At 45.8% G+C, this 26,302-nt stretch overlaps 1 protein-coding gene across 1 annotated transcript; it reads left to right on the forward strand.

The window, feature by feature from the left end:
- Positions 1–2,738: 2,738 nt before the first annotated feature.
- On the forward strand, positions 2,739–18,974 carry LOC126523627 (uncharacterized). Its single transcript, XM_050172228.2, has 5 exons — positions 2,739–2,862; positions 9,283–9,431; positions 12,735–12,802; positions 14,039–14,122; positions 18,720–18,974. The coding sequence occupies exons 1-5, from the start codon at positions 2,749–2,751 to the stop codon at positions 18,869–18,871; spliced, it is 567 nt and encodes a 188-aa protein (XP_050028185.1). The 5' UTR covers positions 2,739–2,748; the 3' UTR covers positions 18,872–18,974.
- Positions 18,975–26,302: the final 7,328 nt, after the last annotated feature.

Below are 26,302 nucleotides of genomic sequence, written 5' to 3' on the forward strand. Positions count from 1 at the left end.
TCGCCATAGTCCGCAAGGTCAACCGTATTGTTACCTACTTGAAGTGGATATAGTGTAGTGAGACTTCATTTAAACACTGCGCAGTCTAATGCAATGCGTATCGTCATGTTTATTGTCATATTATAGAAAGTTCTTTCGCAAGGAATGTTTATGGACATGTAATAAATAGTTGTCAAGTAATGACGAAATGTAAACACCAAATTAGGTGAATACCCACTGAGAGATGAGGCAACTATGTAACCAGGACGAAGGAGATAAATGAAGCTTGTGGGAAGAAAAATGCTAATGAAATGTGTATACATAGGATCAGCATTGCGCACTAACTCGAAACTCATTCTGCAGGAATGGCCCTGAATGATTGCATTCCCAGTGGCCAAATCGAAGAACATCAAATCACGTGCACACTGAAGCCAGTGTGGTTTAGGGATGCTCTTGAGCTGACACGGTATGACAGGCTTTATGTCAGGCGCTACTGAAACTGCTTTGTCGGTCAGCACACAGAGCTAATATAAGTCCGCTTCCTGGAGCTTCCATCCGCGCACCTATTGCGTTTATGTATATTCAGACTAGTTGGAACACCGAAACGCGGCGGCAGCAGCAGCAGCAGCAGCCATGCGAAAAGCCGATGGTGGGATAATAATGCTTCCCACAAGCGAATGCCATAATACCATAATGCCATAATCCTTAATGCTTCGCATTATTATCCTTAGGCCTGGTCGATGTGCAGTCCAAGTACCCATATCAGAGAATATCGTTACCACAGAGCATTGTTCTTCCCAGGGCTTCAAAATAACGACTACGGAGAACGACGCGGTGGCAGAGAAGGTGCCCGGCTCGATAAGGACAAGTTGACTCTTAGCCCATGATGATTTGCTTTAGTACAATTGCATTTACACTACGACGTCGACAGCAGCGCAATCTCTGCCCTAAATCCTTAAGCAATAGAGCAGAGATCGCAACTTCAGGCACGCGTCGAAGAAGCCCTTGTCACGCTCATAATGTGCGAAATACATGGCAGTTGTCACCCGCAATACAGAACGGGATTCCACACGTGCCTCGATCGCAAGGACAGTGGGAAACTTTAAATTTGTCGCCATCAATAAAGATATAATGAGAAACATTTCACACAAATATCACGCTTTATTTAATGAAAGGTATAAGAAATTCCTGCTTCTTTGTCTGCCCATGCCCAATGATTTCAGATAGTTTCAGTGCAATGCGTGATACTGTACTGAACGTGACCTGCATGGTAACGAAAGATGCGTGACATCTTTCAGCCACGAAGCCGCATTGCATTCTCCGACATGCGAATGGCGCGACGATCGCCAAGATAGTGAACATGAAAATTTTTGCTGTTTAAGTTTTGAATAATGTCTTTAGTAGACATATCGCATTTGCTGAGCTGCAGTCAGTCAGTTCTTAAAACAAGAACTTCTGGCTAAAAATTTTGTGCGCAGCTTGAGTTTCGAGGAATACAGAGTGAATTAATGTTTGCAGCGGGAGGCATTGCTGTACAAGTGTTTCCTCTATTGCTCTTTTCAAGTGTGTAATTATGTTACCTAGAAAAGCAATGCATTTTGGTAAAGACATTGGGTACTCATTGCAGAAATGGTACAAGTACATAGTCTCTAGCAAAAGAAAAAGTTAACGTTTCAGTATCGGCTGACTTCGATATTAAATTTGCTTCATGTCCGCTCAAGCTATGGAGCTACCATATTACGCAAGGTTTTGCTAATTATATGGGCGATACATTACGCAAATACTGGAGTCCACCATTGAAATGATGATAAATCTGTTTAAAATATAATGATTTTATTCTGAAATAATTGTCGCTAAAACTGGTATAATATACGATCCCTGAGGGGCGCCATCGCTATTCAGCGAGCAGCTTCACCGAAGACGTGTGGTCATCCTGAGTTCTTCACCTACAATTACTGCTAAAACACTTCAGAATTCTGAGCCACCAGCTTGAAATCGGTGATATAAAATTGCGGGCATTCAAAATGAATACGTGCATGTCCTGTCCCTTTCTGTCTGAAGGTGATCCATCGTCTCTTTTCATAACACAAGCCACTGTCAGGGGAGAATATTTTCATTCCGGGAATCTTCCGTGTTTTTACTCGCATCGGTCTGTGGCTGGAAAATTCATTATACTCCCACTGTCCACCTTCGGTTCTCTTTTCCAGTTCCCAGTGTGGGCTTCATCAACGAAAAATGGTATTTTTAAGTGGAAAAACATTGGGCTAGCATACACGTGGACAATAAAGTATCGCAGGAAAGTGTGACCTGAGATATGAGTGGTGTTGCTCTTTTTGCAGGAATGTCGAGGTGCTGTGACACGCATGCCAGCACAACGAGGGCATACATACCACGCGCTGCAGAGCTACAGAGTTCTTGGCGAACGTGGCGCCAGTTTACGTAAACATAATTTCACTCTGCACAGCTTGTTTGCTTCAAAGTTGTCAAATGAATAACAGGGTGCGCGACTCCAGGAAATACACAAGCGAAACATGCCCAGCGGACACAAGATCAATGAACTAGCAAGAACAAGAAAAACAAATGCGGCGTTCAAGTGAAGCGAGAGCGACAGGAGAATTAATTGCAAACGGTCAACTCATCAGTGAACAATGTAACAGCTCTGCACATTTTCGAGCAGTACCACTAGAAAGTTATCGACCGACATCAAATTAACCGGCGAGAGTATAAATGATCGAGAGAAAAGCACTGTGGACATAGTAAGCTAACAGAATGAACAATTCTCTGATTGTGGTTTTGTCTGCTGTGGCCATCGTGCTGCTCTCCAAATCAGATGCTGGCAAAGGACCCAATGTTCTGCAGCGCGACGTACCAGACGCTTTCAAGGTAAGGTGCAATGGTTCATAGAGAATACACGGAAAATCTCCTGTAGTAGGTATCTAAATGATATATAAGCTCTTGATACTGATCACCTGCTGTTTCGTCGACGCATGCTGCTAAATTTGGTGTAATAGCGTGAAAAACCGCGAAAGAATTATGCAAAAGACAAGCACGGTTGCAACACCCAAATATCAGCATCAGACGAGGACGAAGATGCTAGTAGTAGCAATGTTCAATTGTTATACAAGGGTCATTCCACGCCAATTGTCCCAAGGTTGGCGCTTGTTCATCAGCGATTTCTTCGAAAAAAATTGAGGACTATCTATTTAAAGCAAGAAGTCTTTCTGTAAAACATTTTCGTGATAAAAAATTTTTCAGCACCGCTAGGAACATGCGAAATGTTTTATAAAGCTCGAAAGTATGAGTCGTAAAACGCATTGTCAAAAAATTTTCTCTTCTTAAATAAGGCGAGCACACAATTTTCCCTTGAGTAGGAAGATAGGCTTTTCACTTAAAAACGGTGTCATCGATCTTTACGTTTGCGTGAGTTTTTTATACGGCACTAAATATGCAAAACTTTGTGCATATTGGAAATTTTTTTGCAGAAAGATAACTTTTACCGAAAGGTGATATTTCATAGAAAATAATTGCCAGTCAGCTTTACTGTAACTGAAAAATAATTTGGGACAAATATAACGTGATATAACGTCTACAGCTGGCGACAAAATTGCAAAAAAGTTAGTTTTAGCCTATGTTTAGTCGTAAGAGACCCGCCGTAGTGGCAAGCGGTTACTGTGTTGGGATGCTAAGACGAGGTGGCGAGATAAAATACCGGCCGCGGCGGCCTCATTTCAATGGGGGTGAAGTGCAAAAACGCACGCGTCCCGTGCATTGGGAGCACGTCAAATATCTCTAGATGGTCAAACTTAATCCGGAGTCCCCCACTACGACGGACCGCATAATCAGATCGTATCTTTCACATGCAACACCACAGAAATAATTTCTTTATAGGTGTAGCGTCGAGGGGCACCGAATAGAATGCGTGTTTCGCGCTGTGAACGCGCACATCAACGCTATATAGAAGCAGATGCGGCTTCTGTTGCAGTTATGACGAGCACGCTGATCAGTGCTGGCTGGGCAGCGACAGTCACACCGCACCACAACACACACCAAATAAGCAGTGACATGAAGGGAACATGGATTTGGCGGTTCAGCGTGCTTATGCAGGACGTATCCAAGGGGGTTACGGACCGGATTCCAAGGGAAGGGAAGCGTAGCAGGGGGCGGCAGAAAGTTAGGTGGGCGGATGAGATTAAGAAGTTTGCAGGGACGACATGGCCATAATTAGTACATGACCGGGGTTGTTGGATAAGTATGGGAGAGGCCTTTGCCCTGCAGTGGGCGTAACCAGTCTGATGATGATGATGATCCAAGCGTGAGCCATTGCAACATCAACGAGAAGCATCCGACGACTTCCATGAAGACTGCCGGATCCGTTTAACTACACTCGCCCAGGAAATATTACGGGGAGAGCGAGCGCGTGCAGAAACGGCCATCCTCGCCTCCTAGCGGCGCACCACTGGCATCGAGACCGACGCCTGCGCGCATGCGCGTCCCTCCAAGAGTGCAAGCCTGCATGTTTCCGCGCTTCCTCCTTGGGCGTTGGCGATATCCGAATGCAGCCGCGAGGTGGCCCTCTTGCGATTGGCACTGTGGCGGCTCTGACGGGCGAAACTTCGTTTATACAACGGAAATCAAGAGTTCATTTCTGTCTTGCCTGTCTTCTTCTATAGAGCGCGTTTTCTGCCACACTCTTCTGCGGTAGAACGCCCCGTTCGTAGAAAGAAACAAACACCGAAGACTAGCCACGAGAAGGTGCCGCGGAGGAAAAAAAAAGACTTTTTGCGTTCGCCACTGGGCCCAATGCGTCAGCGTTCGTGACTCGACAAAATGCAGCCACAGCGGCGCGCACAAGCTCGCATTTCATATAGTTTTGCCGCCGCAGCGCCAATCGCAAGAGGGGAACTTCGCGACTACATTCGGTTATCGCCGGCGCGCAAGGATGAAGGGCCGAAATACGCACGCTTGCAGTCTCGGAGGAACGCGCATGCGCGCAGGCGTCGGTCTCCACAACAGGTGTGCGCCGCTAGAAGGGGAGGAGGGCCGTTTCGCCATGTGCTTACGCGCCCCGCAATATATTGTGGGCGAGTGTACCTGTAGAGAAAGTTGTAGGGAGATGTCAATTTTTCTAATTTTTTTTTATTCTACCTTTTATTCCATTCATCCCTTTCCCGAGCACACGGTAGCCAGCCGGTACTTACACTGACTAACCTCCCTGTTTTTCCTCTCCTTTTGTCTCTCTCTCTCTCTCTTTGTAGGGAGGTGTCAGACGTACTTTGAGTCACAGCAAATATTGTAATATGTCTTTGTTACATGCGGTTTAGGAAGTTAATCTGATGCGGAGTGAATTGAAAAACGCTTCACTAAAACAATGTATTTCATACTTATTCAAATAGTTTAGAGGGCCTTGCGATATATTTCTTTTTCTCTTTGTCGGCGCCTGTTGTTAAGAAGCACAGGCAGGCGTTTTCGCAAAAGAAGGACGTTCTACCGGAAGAATGTTTATGCTGGGGTCGTAGCAGCCGCAGAATGTATGCGTGCATGAGGATATGATTTGCTGAGTGCCTTAATACATTTCCATCACTTGGTTCATGAGCTCCACCTGGCAGTATCTATTTCTCTAAACGAATTACTCAGAATAATAGTAAATGTTCGATCACTTATAGGGGCACACGCAATCGGTGTTAGCATCCGTGTGATATAAATCTAGCATTTCGTAAGTTAAAGAAAAAAATACATCCGGACACAAACGATCTGTGGTTCATTGCTGGCATTAATGCGATTAGCATTTAGGCAACTAAGCGACCCATCGTTTTAACACCTGCTAAACACCTTATGAATGAGGCGTGCACTGCAGGCCATCTATTGTAGCTCGCTTCTGATGGATGGATGGATGGATGGATGGATGGATGGATGGATGGATGGATGGATGGATGGATGGATGGATGGATGGATGGATAGATGGATGGATGGATGTTATGAGCGTCCCCTTTGAAACGGGGCGGTGGATTGCGCCACCAAGCCCTTGCTGTTTAATGTCCTACTTAGGTTAAACAATAAAAAAAAAGAGAAAGAAAAAACACTATGAACTCCCACAACCAAATTTTCTGATTCCCCGTGGACACGCTGCACCATCCAGCGGCGTCACCGCAAAGCCGACGCGTGTCCGCGTGTACATTATGAGAAGACTGAACACATTGGGTGTCCCAGCAAGCTTCAGCCAAGGTTTAAAAGCGCGACGATTTAGATTGACGCGACCAAATGGATGCTGCATATATGAAACAAAAGACTATATTCTTGTATTTAGCTTAATAGAATAATCACTTTACGTTGTTTAAGCAACTTCACGATTATTAAACTTCGGACAAAAATTTCAATGGGACGTTTCCAGAGCATTCTAGCAAACCCCTTGTTTGGCTTCTTCTCTATTCCTACTTGTTGCGCAATGTAGTTTCTTCACTTGTTTAACAGAATACTTTGAGAACACCCAGAAAAGGAAGAAGATTGTCTTGGCTAAATCGAAGAACACTGCAAATACAAAGAAAGGAAATATTACTTAATATACGGCTGACCGCGGTGGCAACATAACAGTGGGCCTCTTCGATTTTCGGCGTTCTGGCAGCCCGCTGGCAGCAAGATGGCAGCCAGCTAGTTCCGCTTCTGATAGGAAGTCACGTGGGCTGGGATCCCAAGACAGCCCGAACCTGCCTGAAGTTTGAAAAATTGAACGCCGGTACAGCTGGCCAAATGTGAACAAGCGACCAGCATGGCAGCGCCCGGCGAGGCCGGGGTGCGCTCGGCGTAGTCGGCCAATTTATGCGTTGCCAGCTTGAAAATATATGGTTGCATTCAGGGATACGATCACCTTCGCGCGATTTCGCGCGACTCGGCGCAGGACGCGCACTGGGCCAACCTCACCTTGCGGAGCGCAACAGATGGCCTCCGACGCGGCGGATGACAAGACACGAAATCGCGCGTGATTGTATACTCAAAAGCGATAGCTCGAGTATCCCGGCTCGCAGTGATCTCGTCGCCCACTGGCGACATTGATGAGTTGGCGTTGTGTCATCAGAAGACATGAAAAAGCAGGTTATCGGGTACGTCTCATACGCATAAAATTTTGTGCCGACCTGCTTGGGCTTCGATTTCAGAAAGTTTGTTGTGGCTGATGGTGCTTCGCATTTTTATCCCAAGCAGCTGGGGACACGGCTGGCCCATGAAAATGCACGCCGACTGTGACCAGAGAAACGTTTCACACGAAAAACAATATTGGTCGCGATCATGAGAGCAATGCGCCAATGTATGTGTGTCTAATGTACCGAGTGCAATCAGTGTATTCTTAGATCAACGGCCTGCAGTTCCGAACACATATCGGCTTCGAGCTGCCACCTAAGCCTACGACGGATACACAGAGCGAACACGGGCTAGCTGCAAAGCCTTCTCCAACAGCAGAAAAAGGAGCTAGATATATACATACGCAAGATATGCGAAACGGAACGCCACCAGAGAAAGACGAATCCAAAATATGCCGCAATGTGTGAATGAGCGTCTACAACTTGCGTGGAACACGATGCAGATAACATGCACGCATGAGAGCGCGGCGCGCTGATCACCGCCGCGAAGAAGCCATCAGGGAACACACACACACAAAAGCTTCAAACGGTTCATCACGGCTCGTATCACACCGCTTCGCAATGCGGTACGGAGCGTTAGCACCTAAAAAGATAACGCTAGAAGCTAGGAAATCCGAAGATGACCGTAGACAGCTGGCCGAGCGAGGTAAATTTAGGTCCTCAAGTGCCCGCATTGCAATCCGTGAAGTCCCCGCAATGATGGCGGCAAGCGCCCATAACCTCTTTTAGTCGTCTGCTAGCCAGAGAACTTCCAAAGAGCAGCCACATCAAAATCATCCTGGCAAGTTCTGGTAGCCCGCGGGTAGCCAGAACCGTCCAGCCCGAGCAAAACGAACGCCCGGCGGAAGTGCGCCGCGCGGTGGGCGGAGCAACCCGAGAAAAACGAAGACGCTCTGGCTGGCTCTGGCAGCCCGCGGGTAGCCAGAAGTGGAAAATCGAAGAAGCCCAGTGCCCAATATATCGCTGTACCACTCAGCGTTGTACAAAGATGACAGGCAATTGAGCTCACTCGTTTCTGTGATGAGCCGGTGGAGACGAATGTCATGTATTATCGACGCCTCTCGAGGGACACAGAGACGTACGGTTTTCTGGGGATATCAATAAAAGAAAATCAATTTCACGCTTCCGGCTCTTTTCTACACACTCAAGTTTCGCACGAAGGTTACGTTTTATTGTGGAGATTGTAGGATATAGAAATTGTTACTGCAACCGGACCGTTTCTGAGGAAAATATATTGTTCTTTAGTTTCGCCCATGTCATTTGCGATTAAGCGATGTTCAAAATATGGGGGCTGTGACGCCACTTCGTTGCTTCTGTCATTTGCTGTACTTCGAAGAATACCACTGGATATAAGTTTTCCCTAGCCGCTGGGACGTCCGTTATATGCGACATTGGGAGGGGCGGAATTAGAGCATATTTGCAATTTTTTTGAGAAACTGAGCAAATAATCAAGCGAAGTAGTCCTACCGAACAATCCGGACCATAAAATACAATCTTGCTGCGAAATTCGAGCGAGAGTAGGGGGCGTAATCTTGGATGATCACTTTCCATTATATCACATTCAGTGCGCGCTTATTGGGTGCTTGAGCAAAACCAGATAAGGTGATTCGCTTGCTCAGCACTACGTTACGCGAATGATAGTATCGCCGAAAGTGTCAGTCCAAGATTACGTCCCCAGAGTAGACGTAAGTGCTATATCTCCTCACTCTATATTATTTGGTGACGTACGACGAAAAACGCGCATAAGTGCACGTTTAAGCGCAGATGTATAGACACCAGGTGCAGTGTGGTATCGTGGGCTCAACTTGCAAGGAATTCTTAGGTTGGTCACTGCGAAGATAGTTTTCAAGCACATGAAAAGTTCTGAAGGAAATGAGGGTGAATCTGTGACCGAGACAATCAGTTATCTTTGTTTCCTTATTTTATGAGTGACTTCTTCACTGCACAGTCCTTCACAGGGAATAGGTATCAATGTACTTGCAGATGTCCCGGTGCAACAAACCTGACGTATATACTCTACGAAGCTGTCACCCTTACTATTAGAACTTGAGCGTAGAGTATACACTGTCACATCTTTAGATCTTCCGAGGAAGGCGTCACTTCGTAAATGCACAAGCTACCACCAAAATTTTCAGTAGGCACTATAGCTGAAATGTCGTTTCTTCCCTTCTAGGTATTCGCGGCGTTCCCTTACGCTGTCGCAATTTCCGACGCTGACAACGATACCATATTTGAATGCATGACGACGAAGCGCAAGGACTTTGACCCCGAGGCGAAGACAGTAACCTATGTGTGGTCAATAAATAATGGTCCTGGCAAGAGGTAAGTCTTTCGTGACCCTCGTTCTCCGAAAAAATAAGCCAAACGAACACCATAGCGATATTCAAGGCTACAAAAGCGTCATAGCTGGGCTCAATAATGCCTGTGAAAAATTAGTTAGACTTACCTTTGTAGTTGAGATGCGCAAGACATCGTGCTACATTTTAATAATATCCTGGTCTAACCAAGATATCCTGAAAACTTGAGGGCTCCGCAGTGTCCGGACAAAATGCTCTGCTTCCAATATTTTTGAATAATTAGCAGCTGTCACATATAAAAAAAGAAGATAAAAGAGACTTGCAGGCTCAGTTTCGCCATCAGCAGTAGGTTAAGCTCTTACATTAAACTAAAATGGGAGATCCCACGCTTTCATATTTCGCGGCAGGGGGAAGAGACCTCACGCGAAGCATTTTGTCGAAATCTATGTAGCCTGTTTAAGGGTTGCACGAGGTGGCACATATGCGGGAAAGGCGAGCAATTATGTGATTGATGCGAGCTTGTGTGTCACGATTCCTGCACGAGGACACCATCAGCACGGTTGCCATGTCGGTGGCACGGTGACGACAACGACAATGACTGAAGCTCTTTTTAAGCAGCACGAACCTCTTGCTTCGGAGATGTGCTTAAATGCTGGCGCAAGTTGGGAATGCATGACGAGGCCCGCTCGCCAATCTTTTCCAGGAAGTAACTGGAACGAGGATCGCCTATAGCACAGTTTACTCACGCCTTCTATGACTGCCTCTGTGACCTTATGGGTGGACCGTCTGGCCACGGCGATGGCGGCTACGGTTAAAATTCCAACACCAGCCACCTTTCATCTTCATTGAAAAGATTGCGGCTGATGAGGCAGGACAGAAACATTACTACCACAAAGTACCTGTTAGTATAGATATAGAACGGTGCACAGTAAGGCAAGCGGGGTTAAAACAAACATTTGTTTCTCAAAACCTTGCGTTTCATCTATCGTGGCTTGTACGTTGTTGCCTACGTATTGTTGATCTGTATCGTCTCTAGAAGCACTAGTTATTGTCTCTCTCCGAAGGATATAAAAGACAAACAATACTGTTACGCACAGTCTTACTGGAAGGAAATGCTAACACTAGAAAACTAGCTAGAGATCGAAATAATTTTAGCGCGTTTTCTATTTTTGCCAAACTGTTCCTTTACGCACGCTAACGTTCACTTCCAGAGGAGTCTTAAGGCCCTCCTACGCCAACATTGCGAAATATTTATTTCGAGATATTGCGTTGAAGAAGTAGTCTCGTTTATTTCTTTTGGTTCGTATTTTATTCCAGCGTGACAGTAAACAAAGCAAGAATTTTACGCGCATAGACAGAAATACAGTGGTGTGCGACGCAGTTCCGCAGTGCAAAATTCAGGTGATACGAATTGCCGCTGCTTCCACACACATTCACTTTTATGTCCCGACGAATGGAAGTAAAAAACATCTAAACGAAGAAATAACGCTTATACTTGACATAAAGTTGATTCAAAACGCGATGTTATTAGAAAGCTTTTCCCGAGAGGCTTCTTTCTAAGCACATGGAATCCGAGAAATCGTTTTCCCTGCTATCAGTGCCCCACATTTCATTAACATTACTGAATTTTAGAGAAAAACATAAAAGATCCCTAGGGGAAAGGAGCAGTTTTGAGATTAAAGCTATCAATAATTTAGAAAAAAATGCTTGAATATTGCGAACGAAGTCTCTGGAATCGTATTTACAGCATTCCAACACAACATTGCATATTAGATCACATTTACGCGATCTCTATTATTGCGATATCTGCTCTCAGCACGAAGCACTCGATTAGCAATCGCGTATTTAAAATTTTAAGCTTATAAATGTAAGTCCATTATCGTAAAAAGGAATTGGAGCCTATTGTAGTGCTTTCTGCTGACCCAAGAAATTGTCTAGTTCAATGGAGTGTAAGAAACCTCATTAAAATCGGATGAGCGGTTGGCCAATGAGATACTATCTGTGTTTTACATGTATTTTGATGGAGAAATTAGAATTGACTAGGAGGTTGAGCTTAAGGCAATTTTTAGATATTATTTAATGATTGAGGAAATACGTATCAGTTGACGTCAGAGGGAAAATTGAGTAAAAGGACAAGTTGTCGGCAGAGTCTGATTATAGGGCGCTGCCTGGCAGATAAAAAGCATTGACAGAAGTGCAGTTCCAGAACACCAATTTACGGTAGAAATGAAAACAATATTGGAGAACTACCGCACATTTTAGAACACGTGTGAACGTAATGTTTAGTTAAGTCAGCAAGTGCAACACACTCAATGGCGAATCGTATAATTTGTTTATTTTGCTTCTATTCAAATGCAGTCTTATGTGTCTTGAACTTTGTTTTTGCCCTGCGCAAGTCACAACTAAGGCTTTTTGCACCATCTTATTTTATGGACTCCAGTGTTGACAAGCTTTGCGCATACGCAAACAATAAATGAGGTCGAGAGACAGTCTGAGACGCGAGAGCAGCGATATCGCAAGGACGAAGTGGTCCCCGAAATTTTTTTCGGGAGGGGGGTTTACTTGCCGAAACCACGATCTGATAATGAGGCACGCCGTTCTGAGGGACTCCGGAAGTTTGGACCACCTGAAGTTCGTTAACGTGTACCCTAATCTAAGAACACGGGTGTTTTCGCATTTCAACCCCATCGGAATATGGCCGCTGCGGCCGGGATTCCATCACGCGACCTCGCACTTGGCAGCCCAACACCCTACCCACTAAGCCGGTGGTCTATAATAATTGTCGATGCCATTACACATTGTTAAATGCTCCCCTGATACAGATAGCGATGTGTTCACAACAAAGGTGCATGCTTTATGACGTGAGGCATTCTATGTATCCGGTGAGAGAGTGATGGAACCGGATGAAGCAGCAGCAAGGCCACTGATCGTAAAGGGGAAGGAAAAGATTGTGGTGGCTATCTATCATTGTGACATTGTGCATTAAGTTCTTACAGCAATCTACACGATCATGACTTCACACTGACGGATGTCGAACGGAAATCTGATAAGGAAAGTCAACCGACGAGTGCTGTCGCGGCCATGCTTGACTCATCTTTAGAACCTTCCTCTTTTTGTGCATTGTTAAAAAAAATATACCTACGCACATAAAGAAGGCAAAGCACGATTGATGGTAGCACGCTTAGCACAATGTATTGGTAGTTTTTAGCATTTGAAGCGCTGACACGTAGAGTTCACCGTCATGCTCATGCGTACTAACTTTATTGAAAGATGGACTGCATTAGGCGTTGCACAAAATGGGTGCTCACTGAGGAATGTTGCCTTTCAGGAAGCATGTTGGTTTCCACCACACCGCCGGTGCAACGCCCGATGCCACAAACTTTACAGTTGGCAGACGTACGTACATTGAATATTCTCACTTCATGATCGTACTTTCAAACTCAACTCTTGATCGGCTGTGTCGTAACGAGGCCACAGTGCCTGAATTTCTCATTCAACGCTAAACGAAAATGCCTTGAGCACTTCTGGGAATTTTTCTTTCGTACCATAACATAAAGACGTGCACTGCTATCGCCGAAAGAAATTCTCCGCACATTACAGCAAAATGGGTTGATTGACCTTGTGTAAAAATGCAAGTGTAAGAATTGCACCTTGAATACAATTGAAAATCTTTAGTCGGCCCGTTCTATTGGACGTTTCACTCTACATAACAGCTCCCGTACTTTCTGTGTCCGCCAATGTATATGCGCAACGCTGTCGGTATGCTATAGACGGCCGTAGCTGCACTTGTAAATGTCTTACGTCTTATAGCACGAGACCTTTCAAGTGCAACTAATCCCTTGTGGTTGTTCTACGTCAGCTGAAGCCGACTGCGTTTCTTCGTGGTACTTACACCACGAAAGTAATCCACGCTCACTCTAGTGAACCAAAGTTTCGTGGCAATTAGTTCTAGTGGCACTGGCTTTGAAACGGGGCGACAACACAAAACCTATTTGAGCTTATGATATACTACTGCAGTAATCGCAGTCAAGCATTGTGCAAATCATTGTGCAATTACTCTTCATTAAAACGTGTACCTTCATACTACAAACTTATCTACGACTCTGACGACTACGGTATGTGTTCATGTTGTTTAATGCTTGTTTGTACAAAGCCCCTCTCTTAATAATTGCATGGTTGTCGGTGAAAATTAAGCCGATATGGATGGACAACACCTGCCTACATGACAAGATTCTTTTGCATTTATCTTCCACCATCTTCTTGAATAAACTTCAAACGATTTCCTCTACGCTCTCATTCTGATCATTTATCTTGCTGTCACAAATAAGCACATCCTTTTTTATTATTTCGATTTCTGTGACCCTACTCCCAGTGCACTGCTATTCTCCTACCGATGGGGATTAGGACAGTGTTAGTTAGATGCCCATGGAAGAGTAAATGAGTTGTTTCTCTTCCAGTAACAGATACGTTTATCAAAACAATGGCTCTAGAGTCGGACACTCCCGTATGCGATCATTGCAGACCACTTGCTACTTCTGTGTGTAGACGTGCATTGTAAACTTTTACCAATTAGCAATTGCCTTGTGCTTCAATTTTGGCATGTATTTACTTTCTATTCCTGCCTTTTTGCAGATTCTAACAAGGTGGAAGTGGCGTACATAATTTGGAGCGACTACAAAGACTGCGCCATTACGGAAGTTCCGCACTTCGGAGACCGTAAGGATTAAGTCAAAGGACACTCAATCAATCGCTTTATTAAATTATTTTTTGCCTTTGAAGCTAAACTTACGTGACTGACGAACTATTAACAGTCAGGACAACAATGAAAAAAAATTGAACAGTTCCTCATATGGGGCTCACGCCCTTAAAATTAAGGGCCGAATGTTTCTGCTTTCCGATAACGCCAGCAAAGATCCCTTCTCCAGTACAGCGAAACTTAAATATTGGAGGAAGTAGCTACATTTCGGACTTGCCAAAGCGGTCATCTTGGTGTTTTCAATGAGAAATAAATTCTTGGCTGATCAGTAAATCTGAGCTAGCGGCCCCGTGGTGTGCTAACAAAAAAGTAAAAAAAGTCAATGAAGCTTTTAAAGAAAATAGTCTCGCGAAAGTGACTAGAAGCGTGTATTGTCTGCGAATGGACGTTCTGTACAGTATAATGAAGGAACGAAATTTGACAACGTCATCTAGGTTTATAAAATTTCCGCCATCTGGGATTTTATAAGCACTGGAATTTTTATTTCCATCGGAATTAAGCATTTCATGTGGTATTTTTTTACCTGAAGCAGGCAGCATGTTGAAGCCTCGAAGCGGGCGAAAGGATTTACTGGCAATCTAATAAAGTGTTACATTTCTCTTAGCAAGAAAGCAGGCCGAAAGTTTTCAGTTCTGACACTGTTAGTTAATGTACTCTGCCAAATAGCTGGTACTAAACAATTGGCTATTCTTCCTAATACCTAGTGGCATTGTGCCACCAAAAATTGTAACATGAAGAAAAACGACGAATTACTAAGCAATGTGCTTTAAAGAAAAAACATAAGGCCGCACGCAATAGTTTGTAGCGCAACCAACAGAAAGGCTTGCATATCCTCTCAAAAGATGAAGCGCCAACAGAGACAGCCCACTAAAGAAGAGCGTGCTGTCTATGTTGGCGCTTCATGTTTGAAAGCTATGAACCAACTAGCCTCACAACGTGTTCTACCTGGGTATTGTAAATGACAGCGTGACACTATCTTATATCGTCATAACTTAGCAATCGTGCATAGAAACATTGATAGATGGACAGAATGCGTGTCGTTTGCCGCAATTTATATACCAATCAGGATCTCTATGGACATCGCAGATAGTTTGAAAAAAGGTACTTTACTTTTGGAAATTCATTGAGAGCTCCATTTGTTCTTTTGTTGGCTATTGAGACCAAGCCGCTCCCTTTGCAAGCATCGGCGAGACTTATACAATATTACGAGGGAAGTGAGCAGTAGAGCTCAGTTCATCTGACACACTGTCCTGAAAAGATGCTTGGACTGATGCAGGGAACTAACTGAGATATTTGTAATAAAGCAGGAGGTTTATTTACATGCGAGAACAGAAATTGTACGTATAATCTTGTGCGTGTTTTTAACTTGAAGCTATGTAAAGGTCCGTTGTGAGTCATCAGATTTGGTGTCGCCTGGATCGAGTCTCTAAATAATTTCCAGATAGTAACAACCGCTGTTCCAACAACTGGATAGGAGTGTCAAGCTTTTAGACGTCTCAGCTTGTGGTTTTTTCTCTACATCCTGCGGTTGTTTAGTGGCCATTGCGTTGCGCGGCTGAGCTCTAAATTGCCGCTTTAGTCGCGATGGCTACACTTGGAGGCCAAAACACTCGTCTACTGAGATTTAGGAACATGTTAAAGAAGCACAGGTAGTTAAAATTTATAAGGGGACCCCCACTGCAGCGTCCTTCATAATCACATAATTTAAGCTAGTTGAAACCAGGGGCCTTAATTTTTTTTAAATGCGTGGAAAGTTTTCGGTTATGAATATAGCTTCCAACGTGCTGCTGCAACAGGCACATTTCGACTGCATTATCAGCTATCAATATATCATGGAAAAATATGGCGCTTGCAAGTTTAGATCGGGAAAGATCGATCGAACGGTCTTTCAATCGTTGTAGTCTTGTCTCAGGATTGAGAGGGATGTACATAGAGTATCTAGCACGGATACTTGGACTGGAATCCTGAAGGCGGTAATTACTTCTTGTAATTTAACGTAGATTGGGCGTTTGCAAGAATAAGGGCCCAGAAGCCACGCCTGTCAAGTGTTACCAACTACAGCGAGTTACTCACAATTGGAAAGGAAACAACAGACTCGGTGTTAAGAGTCTTCTATATTTCTTAGCAACGTTGGTCGACTTATACATACGGGTTCATTGAGTCAGTAAATTTAAAGCACGTGAGCGTGTTTATGCACTGGCATATAACCAGAGCAAAAGGTTAGGTTATAACGTAAGGCAGCCCCGTTTCCAATTGCTAGCTTTGCTGAATGAACAGCCGAGGCATCGTAATGGTTGTCTCATTGAAGATATCACATAAATATTAGCTTCCAATAATCAAGTTTTATGTCACAACCACTTAGAAATAACGGCTAGATTGTTTTGACGCACGGTGTGCTAAACCTACTGGGCCATTCTACAGAGGATGCTAATAAGTTGAAACCATGCTTGCAAGAAACCTACTTCACTTCCTGAAAACTTTTCGGGCACCTTTTTTGAGGGGTCGGACGGAAGACAACACTGCAATGTGTCGTCTCCTTTCCCTCTTGCCAGGAAGACTGAACCCTTGTGATAATGAGTACGAAATCTCATCTGAGAAATATGGCACAAAGGTACCCCACCTTTGTTTTTCGCCTTGGTGCTGACACAAATTATTGTGCCTGTCAATCAACCTGATACCAGGCTCGCGCTGACGAGTGGCTAAAGTATGGTTCGCATCGTGTGCATGGTTCTCAATATTTACGCTCATAAAACTGAGGTCAGCCTTTCTATTGAAAGTACCTGTAGCGTGCTTTCATAGTATTCCATAGAGAGAAAGAAACAGCATGTACACATGGTGAAATTATTGTGATCGGAGAAACTATTCTAGGGACCGGACCCCGCCACGTCTTGGCCTCGCCGGATGAGCTCCAGCTGGGCTCGAGGTTCGCCGTGGCACAAGACGGCCTGCCACTGAAGAGTTTTGGCGTGGGCATGTTTGTAGTAATAATTCCATTAGGTGTCTGTTGGCACTCCACCGTGAAGTGAAAAGTTGCTGGTGAGGCGCTGCAGCCTGGACATAAACTGGTTTAGGAGGTAGGGGAAAACGGTCAGTAGGTTCGGAAACAAATTTCTTTTGGGGCGTCGCAAACGAACAGATTTTTCAAGGGTAAATGATCTGGTGGGTGGCTTGTATCTGAAATGGCAAAATCTTTAATAATCCAGAGTGTCTCTAATCTTGTGTGGAATGTTCCACGATTTAGGGTATGGGTTGGCCGTCCCAGTGCACGGGTTCTCCCGGCCAGTAAATACTCGGACAGCGCATGAGCGCCATCATTGCCCGGCAGTAAGGCGTGGCCAGGTATCCAGATCAGCCTGACCCTCTGGGGTGCGGTAGTGATAGAGATTTGCGCTAAGATTTTGTGTGTGGCTTGGTGCAGGTTAGTATCCCGTAGGAACGCCCTACAGGCGTCCTGCGAACGCCTAATTATGAGGTGTGCGTTGGGATTATTGTTGTTTAGGATGGGCGAGATGGCGATTGCTATAGCCATCTGTTCATCCTCACTGGGGCTGGCGTTAAGGACAGCGACAGATGATGTGATGTGGTGTTTATCATCTATAACTATAGCCACCCGCCTTCTCTGCTCTGAGGCAGTGTCCTTGTGGTAGACCGTAACGGAAGCTTGGGGCTCAATGAGCTGGCGAAGGTATTTGTCCCGGGCCTATCATCTTCCTTACTGATATTAGGCATGCGCGTTTTGGGGGATCGGGCAGGTAGTTCGTGTGCCGTTCAGTGGGGATGGTGATGTTGGAAGTACCCTAGCCGTCCTAAGAGGTACCTTTCCGGGTACTTCAGTCTGCGTCGTTGCAGCTGAGTAGGACGTTGGGCCTCGAGTAGCTCACTCAGAGTGTTATGCACTCCCAGTACGAGGAGCTGTTCAGTTGAGGCATAGATAGGGATTCCCAGAGCTAGTTTTATTGCCTTCCGTATGATGACGTTGATTTTATTCGCTTGTGAATGAATGAGCCGGTGATATCGAAGGTGGTATGTGATTCGGCATGCGACACATGCCTCAGTGATTCTAAGCAGATCGCGTTCCTTGAGGCCGGATCGGCGATTACTTACGCGTCGTATCATGGCCATTATTTCATCTGCTTGTTGTTTTAGGATGGAAACTATGTGATTCGCCCTGCCATCCATTGTACATACAGTCCAAGCATTCGGACTGTTTGCACTATAGGCATTGGGTGCCGTTAAGCTTGAAGTTTATGTCAGCTGGTGGTGTTAGGGATCTAGCTCCCAGAATCTGAGGGATTACTCAGAGCTCACATTTTTTTGGGGAGCGATGAAGGCTGCCACCTCACACGCACTATCTGCGATCAGATTACACAAGCTTCGGTGACGACAGCAGATAGAATCATCGATAACATTCGAGAAACTTCCGATAGATGGGGGTGTATCCCACGCTGAGCGATAACATTTGTTAGACGGTGAAAAGTGGTCAAACAATAAAAAGGTGAACAGGCACACATGTCAGTATCTTAATCGTCTGACATTTTTTTTTCTCTTGCTCTGCAGAATGCACACTATGGGTGTCGAAAGAAGTGGAGGACCTTGTACCCGTGTACTGTCTCGAGCAGTTTCACGACGTATGTGGGGTCGTGGTACCCCTTCACGAAAGCGACCTCTGTGAGGATGATGAGAATGACGAGGAGGACCAAGATGACTAGGCGCCGAAAGCACACACTGGATAAAAGGCTGTTAATAGCCAGGATGTGGTGGTCAGGATTGTGCGGTGAACGCGGCCAAGTTTTTTACCAAATAAAATTTTGCTTGGAAGTATTGATCATATATTATTACGCCCAAGTGTCTATTCATTTTTCTTCCACGTACTGTCAGGCGATGCTTATATCGCGAAACTGCTGAGACAAAAGCATGCTGAGATGTATTGTGCAGATGCTGTAGGTAAGCGAAGAGAACTCGCTGAAGACAGAATTCGCGGCGAAGGTGCGCGAAATGTGATTTTGGTATTGTTGACAGAAAAATGGAGGTTATAATGAAGAGAAATGAGGAAAGATTGGCCGGGAGAGTTTGTCTCTAGCCTTTGTAATAAAAAAATCAATGTTTTTTTTATAGGAGTGTGTTGTTTGAAATACAGTAATGCAGACGGATTACAGAGAACGACGGTTGCAATTGTAGATATTTTTCACATTGAATAAGTGTTAGTGTAGAAGCATTTCTATAAGAAAAGTTGATACGCTAGGAAGGTTTTCTTTTTGGCAAGTGGAGTTGACTACTGCATCACATTCTGCAACAGGATTTAATTTACTTCTCAAGAAGAAAGTAAGATTTCACTATTGAAGCCTTCAAGTAAATGCTACTGTAAACCATATTTTGTCAAATATAAGGGTGGATCAAATTTAAATGGAACAGTGCTGTAAAAATGGTAGGAACCATGTTTATTTAAACATAATCTCAGTGGTCACTATGGGCAAGCTAAGAAAAGAAACTATCGGCACCTTTTCATAACGATACTCAACTTTATACACGAAGTTATACAGTTCAATGTCTACAACTACAGGTGTTCCGTTCATATTTATCTGCCTTTATGTAAATTACTACAAATACTTATAAGTGTTTCATCAGCGAAATTATAAAATTATTTCATTCTTAATTTTTATTTTTAGATTTGCAGCACCCTCACATCAATTGTTTACCCAAATATAAAAACAGCACTTAATATTGTAAAGAAGCTGAAATTGAGGCATACGAAAATAATATCTCGAATCTGGTGCCATCATGGAAATTCATTTCAAGTTCATCTGAAATGCAAATCCACAGAGCTTGCAGCTTGCAAATCCACAGAGCCAGCAGGCACAGCACCGATCCGCGACACTGCGTCAGCTGCCTGATTTTCGGCCACAGAGATATGGCGGACATCAGTAGAAAATTCCGAGATACAGGAAAGTTGCCGATGCTCATGTTCTGAGTACGAGGAACTGTCGTTCTTGAAAAGGAAGATTAACGGCTTGCGGTTGGTCAGATGTAAAAGCAACAGCTCTGAAGAAAAAAAAAAACGGCACTACTTGACAGTGCAATAGATGCCCTTCTCCCTTCCGAAGGCGCTGTAGCGAGCATCTGTAGGTTTGAGGTGCTTTGGGAAGAAGTACAGCAGCCTCCAGTCTGTGCCATCGTGCTGCTGCAGTACTGCAGCCAGTGCTGTGGTCGACGCGTCTATTATAAGACAAGTTAGCACATCGGGCGACAGATGAATCACCTACATTGCAGTCGCCCACCGCGTTTTGACCTTCTGGAAGCAGTGTTCGTGTTCCCAGTACTAGTGAGAGGTGGGCATTCTTTTTGGAATCACGATACACCATGTCGGTAACCAGCTGAAGAAATCGCGCACAGGTGGTGTGAAGCGCCTGTGAGAATTTATGAGCACCATAAGCTCGCGCAACTTTCGGAGGGAGGTTAGTGAGGGGAAGTCCAACTCGGCCCGCACCCGTGATTCCAGTGCTTTGATACCTTGGGGTGAAATGCGATGTCTGAGAAAATCCACTTCTGCAACTCCGAAAATGCATTTCTTGTGCTTTAGGACCAAGCCGTGTTCATCCAGCCACTCAAATACATGGTGAAGCTGCTCTTTGTACTCTCCTTCTGTGCTACTTGCAGCGATAATGACGTCGAGGTAAACGAAAATGAACGGGAGTCCGCGCGTAAGCTGGTCCATGAAGCCTTGAAAAGTTTTCGCCGCATTCTGCAAACCGTAAGGTAACGCACAAGCTCAAATGGGCCAAGTGGAGTGGCAATTCCTGTCTTCGGAGTGTCGCTGGGTTCCACAGGAATTTTGTGGTACGCGCTCATCAAATGAATCTTGCTGTATATTTTGTTTCTGGCGAGATGGGCGCCGAAGTAATTTATGTGGGGAAGGGAATATTTTTTCGCAGTAGTGAGGCATTCAAAGCTCGGCAATCACCACCAGGCAGCCAGTCACCACTGTACTGCTTTGGAACCAGATGCAGAGGTGAAGAGCTATTGCAGGACGAAGGATAAATAACACCATGCTGAATCATGTGTCCGAACTCACGGCGGGCCACTTCCAGCCTCCATCCAGGGAGCGTCCGTGGCCAGGCGGCGACAGATGGGCCGATGGTGGCGATATGATGCGTCGCTTTGTGTTTCAGGGCCAATGCATTGTTTCGGGGCTTCATGAGTGGCACGTACTCAGAAATTATGTTGTCGTATGTTGAGACCGGGCGAAACGTACGGATGCCAGATGAGGCGAGGTTGGACTGCAGCCGAAGTACATCGCGGGATGTGACGTTATCTTTTGGGCGCCGATCGTGAACACTTACATCGAGGTTTAAATTGCCAAGAAAATCTGCTGCCACTATTGCAAAGCTGACGTGGGCGATGCCAAACAACTATCTGTGCAAGTGCCGGAGTTCGACGTCTAGCGTTATTGACCGGAGCTCATCTGACGCGATGGGGGTACTGTTCACTGCGTGGAGGGTGGGGGCGGACTTGCCGTGCTGTCGATCTGTGGCCATGGTCGCAACCTTAGACTGCTCAGCTCCGGTGTTGACGAGGAGGCGGGTTTAGGTGATGCGATGGACTGTGAAGTATAGGCGGCTTGTTCGGGGACTGATGTCGGGTGCCGCCGTTAGTGACTGGTCAGTGCGTTTCCCGTCCGCGAACAGGGCTGGGTGCAGCGACTTGCTTGTTCGCGAAAGTGGCAATGTTACCAGCTCAACTACCGTGGCGAGTCTCTAGGTGCACTGCGAGACAGTGAAGCTGAATAGTTGCACTGAAGTTTGTCGTCGATGTTGCCGCCAGTCGTCAGTTTCTCCAGTGCACTGGTAAGCCGTACGACAGTTTCGTCCAGGCGTGAGAGTCGGTCTCCTGGCTCTGAGAGTCTCGCTACGAAAATAGGTAGCTGCGCCGAAGACGAGCATTCGCATATGCGGCCAGCAAGTGCAGCTAGGCGATCGAGACTCACCTCATCGGAACCCGCCACTACCATGCGTGCGGAATGTGGGAGCCGTTGCAAAACAGCTTGTGCGAAATCGTAAGCTGGTTCTCTTTTGTGGAGTGCTCAACCAGTAACTGACGCATCCTGAGCAGCAGCTGGGATGGTCGGTGGTCACCCAGTTCCTCGGAGAGACGCTGTTAGCGCCTGATCTGTCACTATGGCGAGAGGCAAAGCAGGATTGGGCGCTTCAGGTCGTCTTATGGGGTGACCGGAGGCGTACCCACTGGCAAGTAATCTATGGCATCGGCGGTGTGGGAGGTGTAGCGCGGCGACAACGTGCAGCTACTTTGCTGTCTGTGAACTGATGCGCCGGATTTTAAAACGGGCTTTCACTTGCATGAACCATACTTAGGGATCCTTGGGCGAAAAGCTGAGTAGCTAAAGCTCCGCGTCGATGACAGGAGACGTAATCCCGGCGTCGTCTCTGTCAGCAGGGGTAGGAGCAGCATCGTGCATGGGTAGTGTTCGGAAAAAAAAAACTAAATGTGCTAAATTGTTGGGAGTTAGGTTTAGAAGAACGGCTGTGGTGGCGCCCATGTCGGGCTGCCAGCTCGCTTCCAAGGAAGTGTGCGGGGCAATGACCCCCACGGTGAGGCAGCATAAGGTAAACTGGATTTCCGGAGCAACGGGCAATAACCACCACGGCGAGGTGACAGACGGTTGCTACACAGCGAAAAAGCTCGCTTGCCATCAGTGGGACAATATTTAGTTCGAATGTAGTCAGTTTCGTAGGAAAGGTTCGGTACAGATATAGTGAAGTTTCTGTTCCACAATATGGACCCATGCTATGAATTATGTGTATAAGTAATGTGTAAACCGGTATACATTTTCCAAGTAGCTATGCTAGCCAACCTGTCATATAAGCAGTGGGTTCCATTATTAAGGGATCTATCTGAAGAGTAATGACGGCTGTTATTGCGACCTGTGTTATTGAGAAATCCGTATTATGCCAAAACCGGAGCAACGACCTTCAGTATAGGGCGACACTTAGAGCAGCATATCATAATTTGGTTTCACTGGACGACAATGTCATACTTGACTTTCACAGTCTGCTCAACTATGGCTGCATTACCTTACCCATGTCTTCAACAAAAGAGACAATGTATGCATACTACCAAAAAGAAGAGTGCTACACGCGCGGTATACTTGAATCGCAATATGCATATTTGCATATTGCGATCATGTACGATCAGAATCAGCTCATTCACGATTGTATACACTGTCGTTCGCCCTCAAGCTCTGTAATCGTAAACTCGACCCTGACTGCTAAACGTGTTGGAGTGATCATTTCTTGCTATGTTGAAAAGGTTCATATGGGTGCGATCGAAAGTGCCCGTGTTCTCGAGAGAGTGTCTGGATTCTGGCGGCGAGGTCAGACACGCTATAGTTATTTCAAATACCGCTTTTGCATATGTTGTCAAGGAACAACATGCATTTTTTTACCTAATCGTAAGCAGCTAATGCAGACGAAGTAAGCGAAGTGCTTATCGGCAAAATCTGAACGAAAATTCGGAGTAGGCTTAAGATTCGCCTTTAAGAGTGGAGCGCGATAGCATTCAAAGATCCTCGATTGCTTCTAACTCTTCTCGGCAACTGCAGCGTACGGAATCGTAATGTTTACCGGGAAACGTTCGCAGCGAACGCCATGCACGAACGCAGGCGTTCCGGTAGATACGCGATCTCATGTGTGGGCCGCGATGCGGTGAAGGCGAGCGCCATGTAGAAGTTTTTCAAGGAAACGGGCACGCCGGTCCGTGGCCTCCGAGATATTCGCGGCCTGCGCGCGCAAATGGCGGACGTCGTGGCCGGTCTATCAATCGCAGAAACGCTGGAAAAGCGGTATGAGTTTTCGCATAACAGATTTATGCTTTCTAATATATTCAAATTACAATCTGACGCTATCATGTCTGTAGGTTGTGTGTACGTCGTACTTTACTATTTTTCTACGTATTTTAACTGAAGAAATTCAATTACTCCAGTAACTTTGTTGTGCCACATGGAGGGCCTGGGTATGGGTGGTTCGTAAATATTTTTGCCTAATCGCCGTGCGACACTGGACGGCGACGCGCGACGCCGATGGCAACGCTGGATTTTCGGCGACACGGGGCCCTTAACGCTATTGTTTCAAAATCTTCTATGCGCACCAAACATACGCGTGCGTCGCAGTAGATGCGAACGTTTCGCCTGCTTCTTTTCAAGAGCGGTCGATCGCAGTGGCGCTGCTACTTGCGACGCCGCCGGAGCCACGCGGAGAGTACCGCCCACTTGACCGTTCGTTCCAACACACTGTACGCCCGTGACAACTGTAATTATTCCTGACCTCCTGGCAACCTTGCAGAAACTGCACATTACCTTCCTACTGACCCGCAACAGTCCAGACGGGAGCTAGATATGATGGTAGAGCGGAGGTAGAGAGAGGACGCAGAGAATGGGTAGAGTCGACGCACTCACTAAACGAGTGTATGACAGTCTTGCCACCTTTCTCTCGCATTTCCCTTTCATGGGGGAGTACGGGGGAAAGAAAAGGCTACATGGAAAGGCGAGGAAATGCAACTATTAGACACAACCGCGGCGGGGAACAAACTGTACAAATTTAAATTAAAGGAAGGCTACGATAGGTTTCTGCTGTTTCTAAAAAATGAGTCCCGCGGAGAGAGAGAGAGAGAGAGAGAAAGGCAAGGGAAAGACAGGGAGGTTAACCAGAGATTATCACCGGTTGGCTACCCTGTACTAGGGGAGGGGTAAGGGAATGCGATAGATGAGAGAAAGAAGGATAAAAAATAAAAGAAAATACAAAAAAATCAAACTACACACACATGCACGTACCCACAAACTGTTTCTGTGGGTACTGTCACGCAGCCCGCAAAGGCGTTCCTATTGTTATGCAGTGTCACCGCACAATCCTGCGTCACAAAGTGAAGTCGCAATCTGTCAGAAAGTCCAGTGTCTTTTAAATACCGCAGCACCGCCGTCATAGCCGATCGCGCTGATGTTCGCGTAGGCCAGCTTCTAAGGATCTTGTTTTCTGTCATTGGGCGCTTGTCCAGTTTGTCAAGGGTGGCTGAGAGGGCCGCTCTTTGCGGGTTGAAACGAGAGCACTGACAAAGAAGGTGCGCGATTGTTTCATTGCACCCGCAGAAGTCACAAAGTGGGCTGTTGGACATTCCGATAAGAAAGGAGTACGCATTTGAAAATGCTACTCCAAGCCATAGACGAACTAGAAGGCTGCAGTCGCGTCGTGGAAGCTCGGGCGGAATACAGAGTTGTAAATTAGGGTCCAGGGTATGACGGCGTGCACTTGTGAAATCGGATGAATTCCACGGAGCTAACGTCAGGTCATGCACAAGTACGGCAAGTATTTTTGCTGCGTCGGCTCTCGAAAGAGGAATGGCAACGCAGTTGACGCCGTCATGGACAGATCGGGCAGCTGCGTCTGCTCGATCATTGCCATGTATGCCACAGTGACTAGGTAACCACTGATATATTCTGTCGTGTCCTTCGTCAACTATGCTATGGTGGACTTCACTGATCTCTGCGACGAGCTGCTCATTTGATCCATGGCGCAGTGCTGAGAGTACACTCTGTAGGGCTGCCTTGGAATCACAGAAGACTGACCATTCATGGGGTATTTCCTCCTGAATGAAATGAATAGTCGCACTCAGGGCTACCAGTTCACCAGCTGTCGTTGATGATACATGTGGCGTTTTTAGCTGTATTTTGACGGATCTTGCTGGTATCACCACAGCAGCAGCTGAACTTGTAGAAGTGACTGAGCCATCGACGTAAACGTGTACGCTGCCACTGTGCACCTCATGTAAAAGCCCTAATGTGACCTGCTTCAGGGCAAACGACGGCATGTTAGCTTTCTTCGTGATTCCTGGGATGGTGAGGCGTATTTCAGGTCTGTGCAGACACCATAAAGGTGAGGATGCTCTTGCTGCTGGCATGTAGTTCGATGGCAATGAGGTATGATTAGCAACAATTATACGACTGATAGTTGCGTGTGGCCTTTCTGCGGGTAGAGCTGCAAGATGGTGAGAAGGTAGTCGGGCAACGTGTCGAATATGCGCCCTGAGAGCGTCAGTTACCAAGTACGTTCATATTGGGTGATCTCGAGCTATGACAA

This window comes from Dermacentor andersoni, chromosome 6, assembly GCF_023375885.2.
Source record: "Dermacentor andersoni chromosome 6, qqDerAnde1_hic_scaffold, whole genome shotgun sequence".
Lineage (NCBI taxonomy): Eukaryota > Metazoa > Arthropoda > Arachnida > Ixodida > Ixodidae > Dermacentor > Dermacentor andersoni.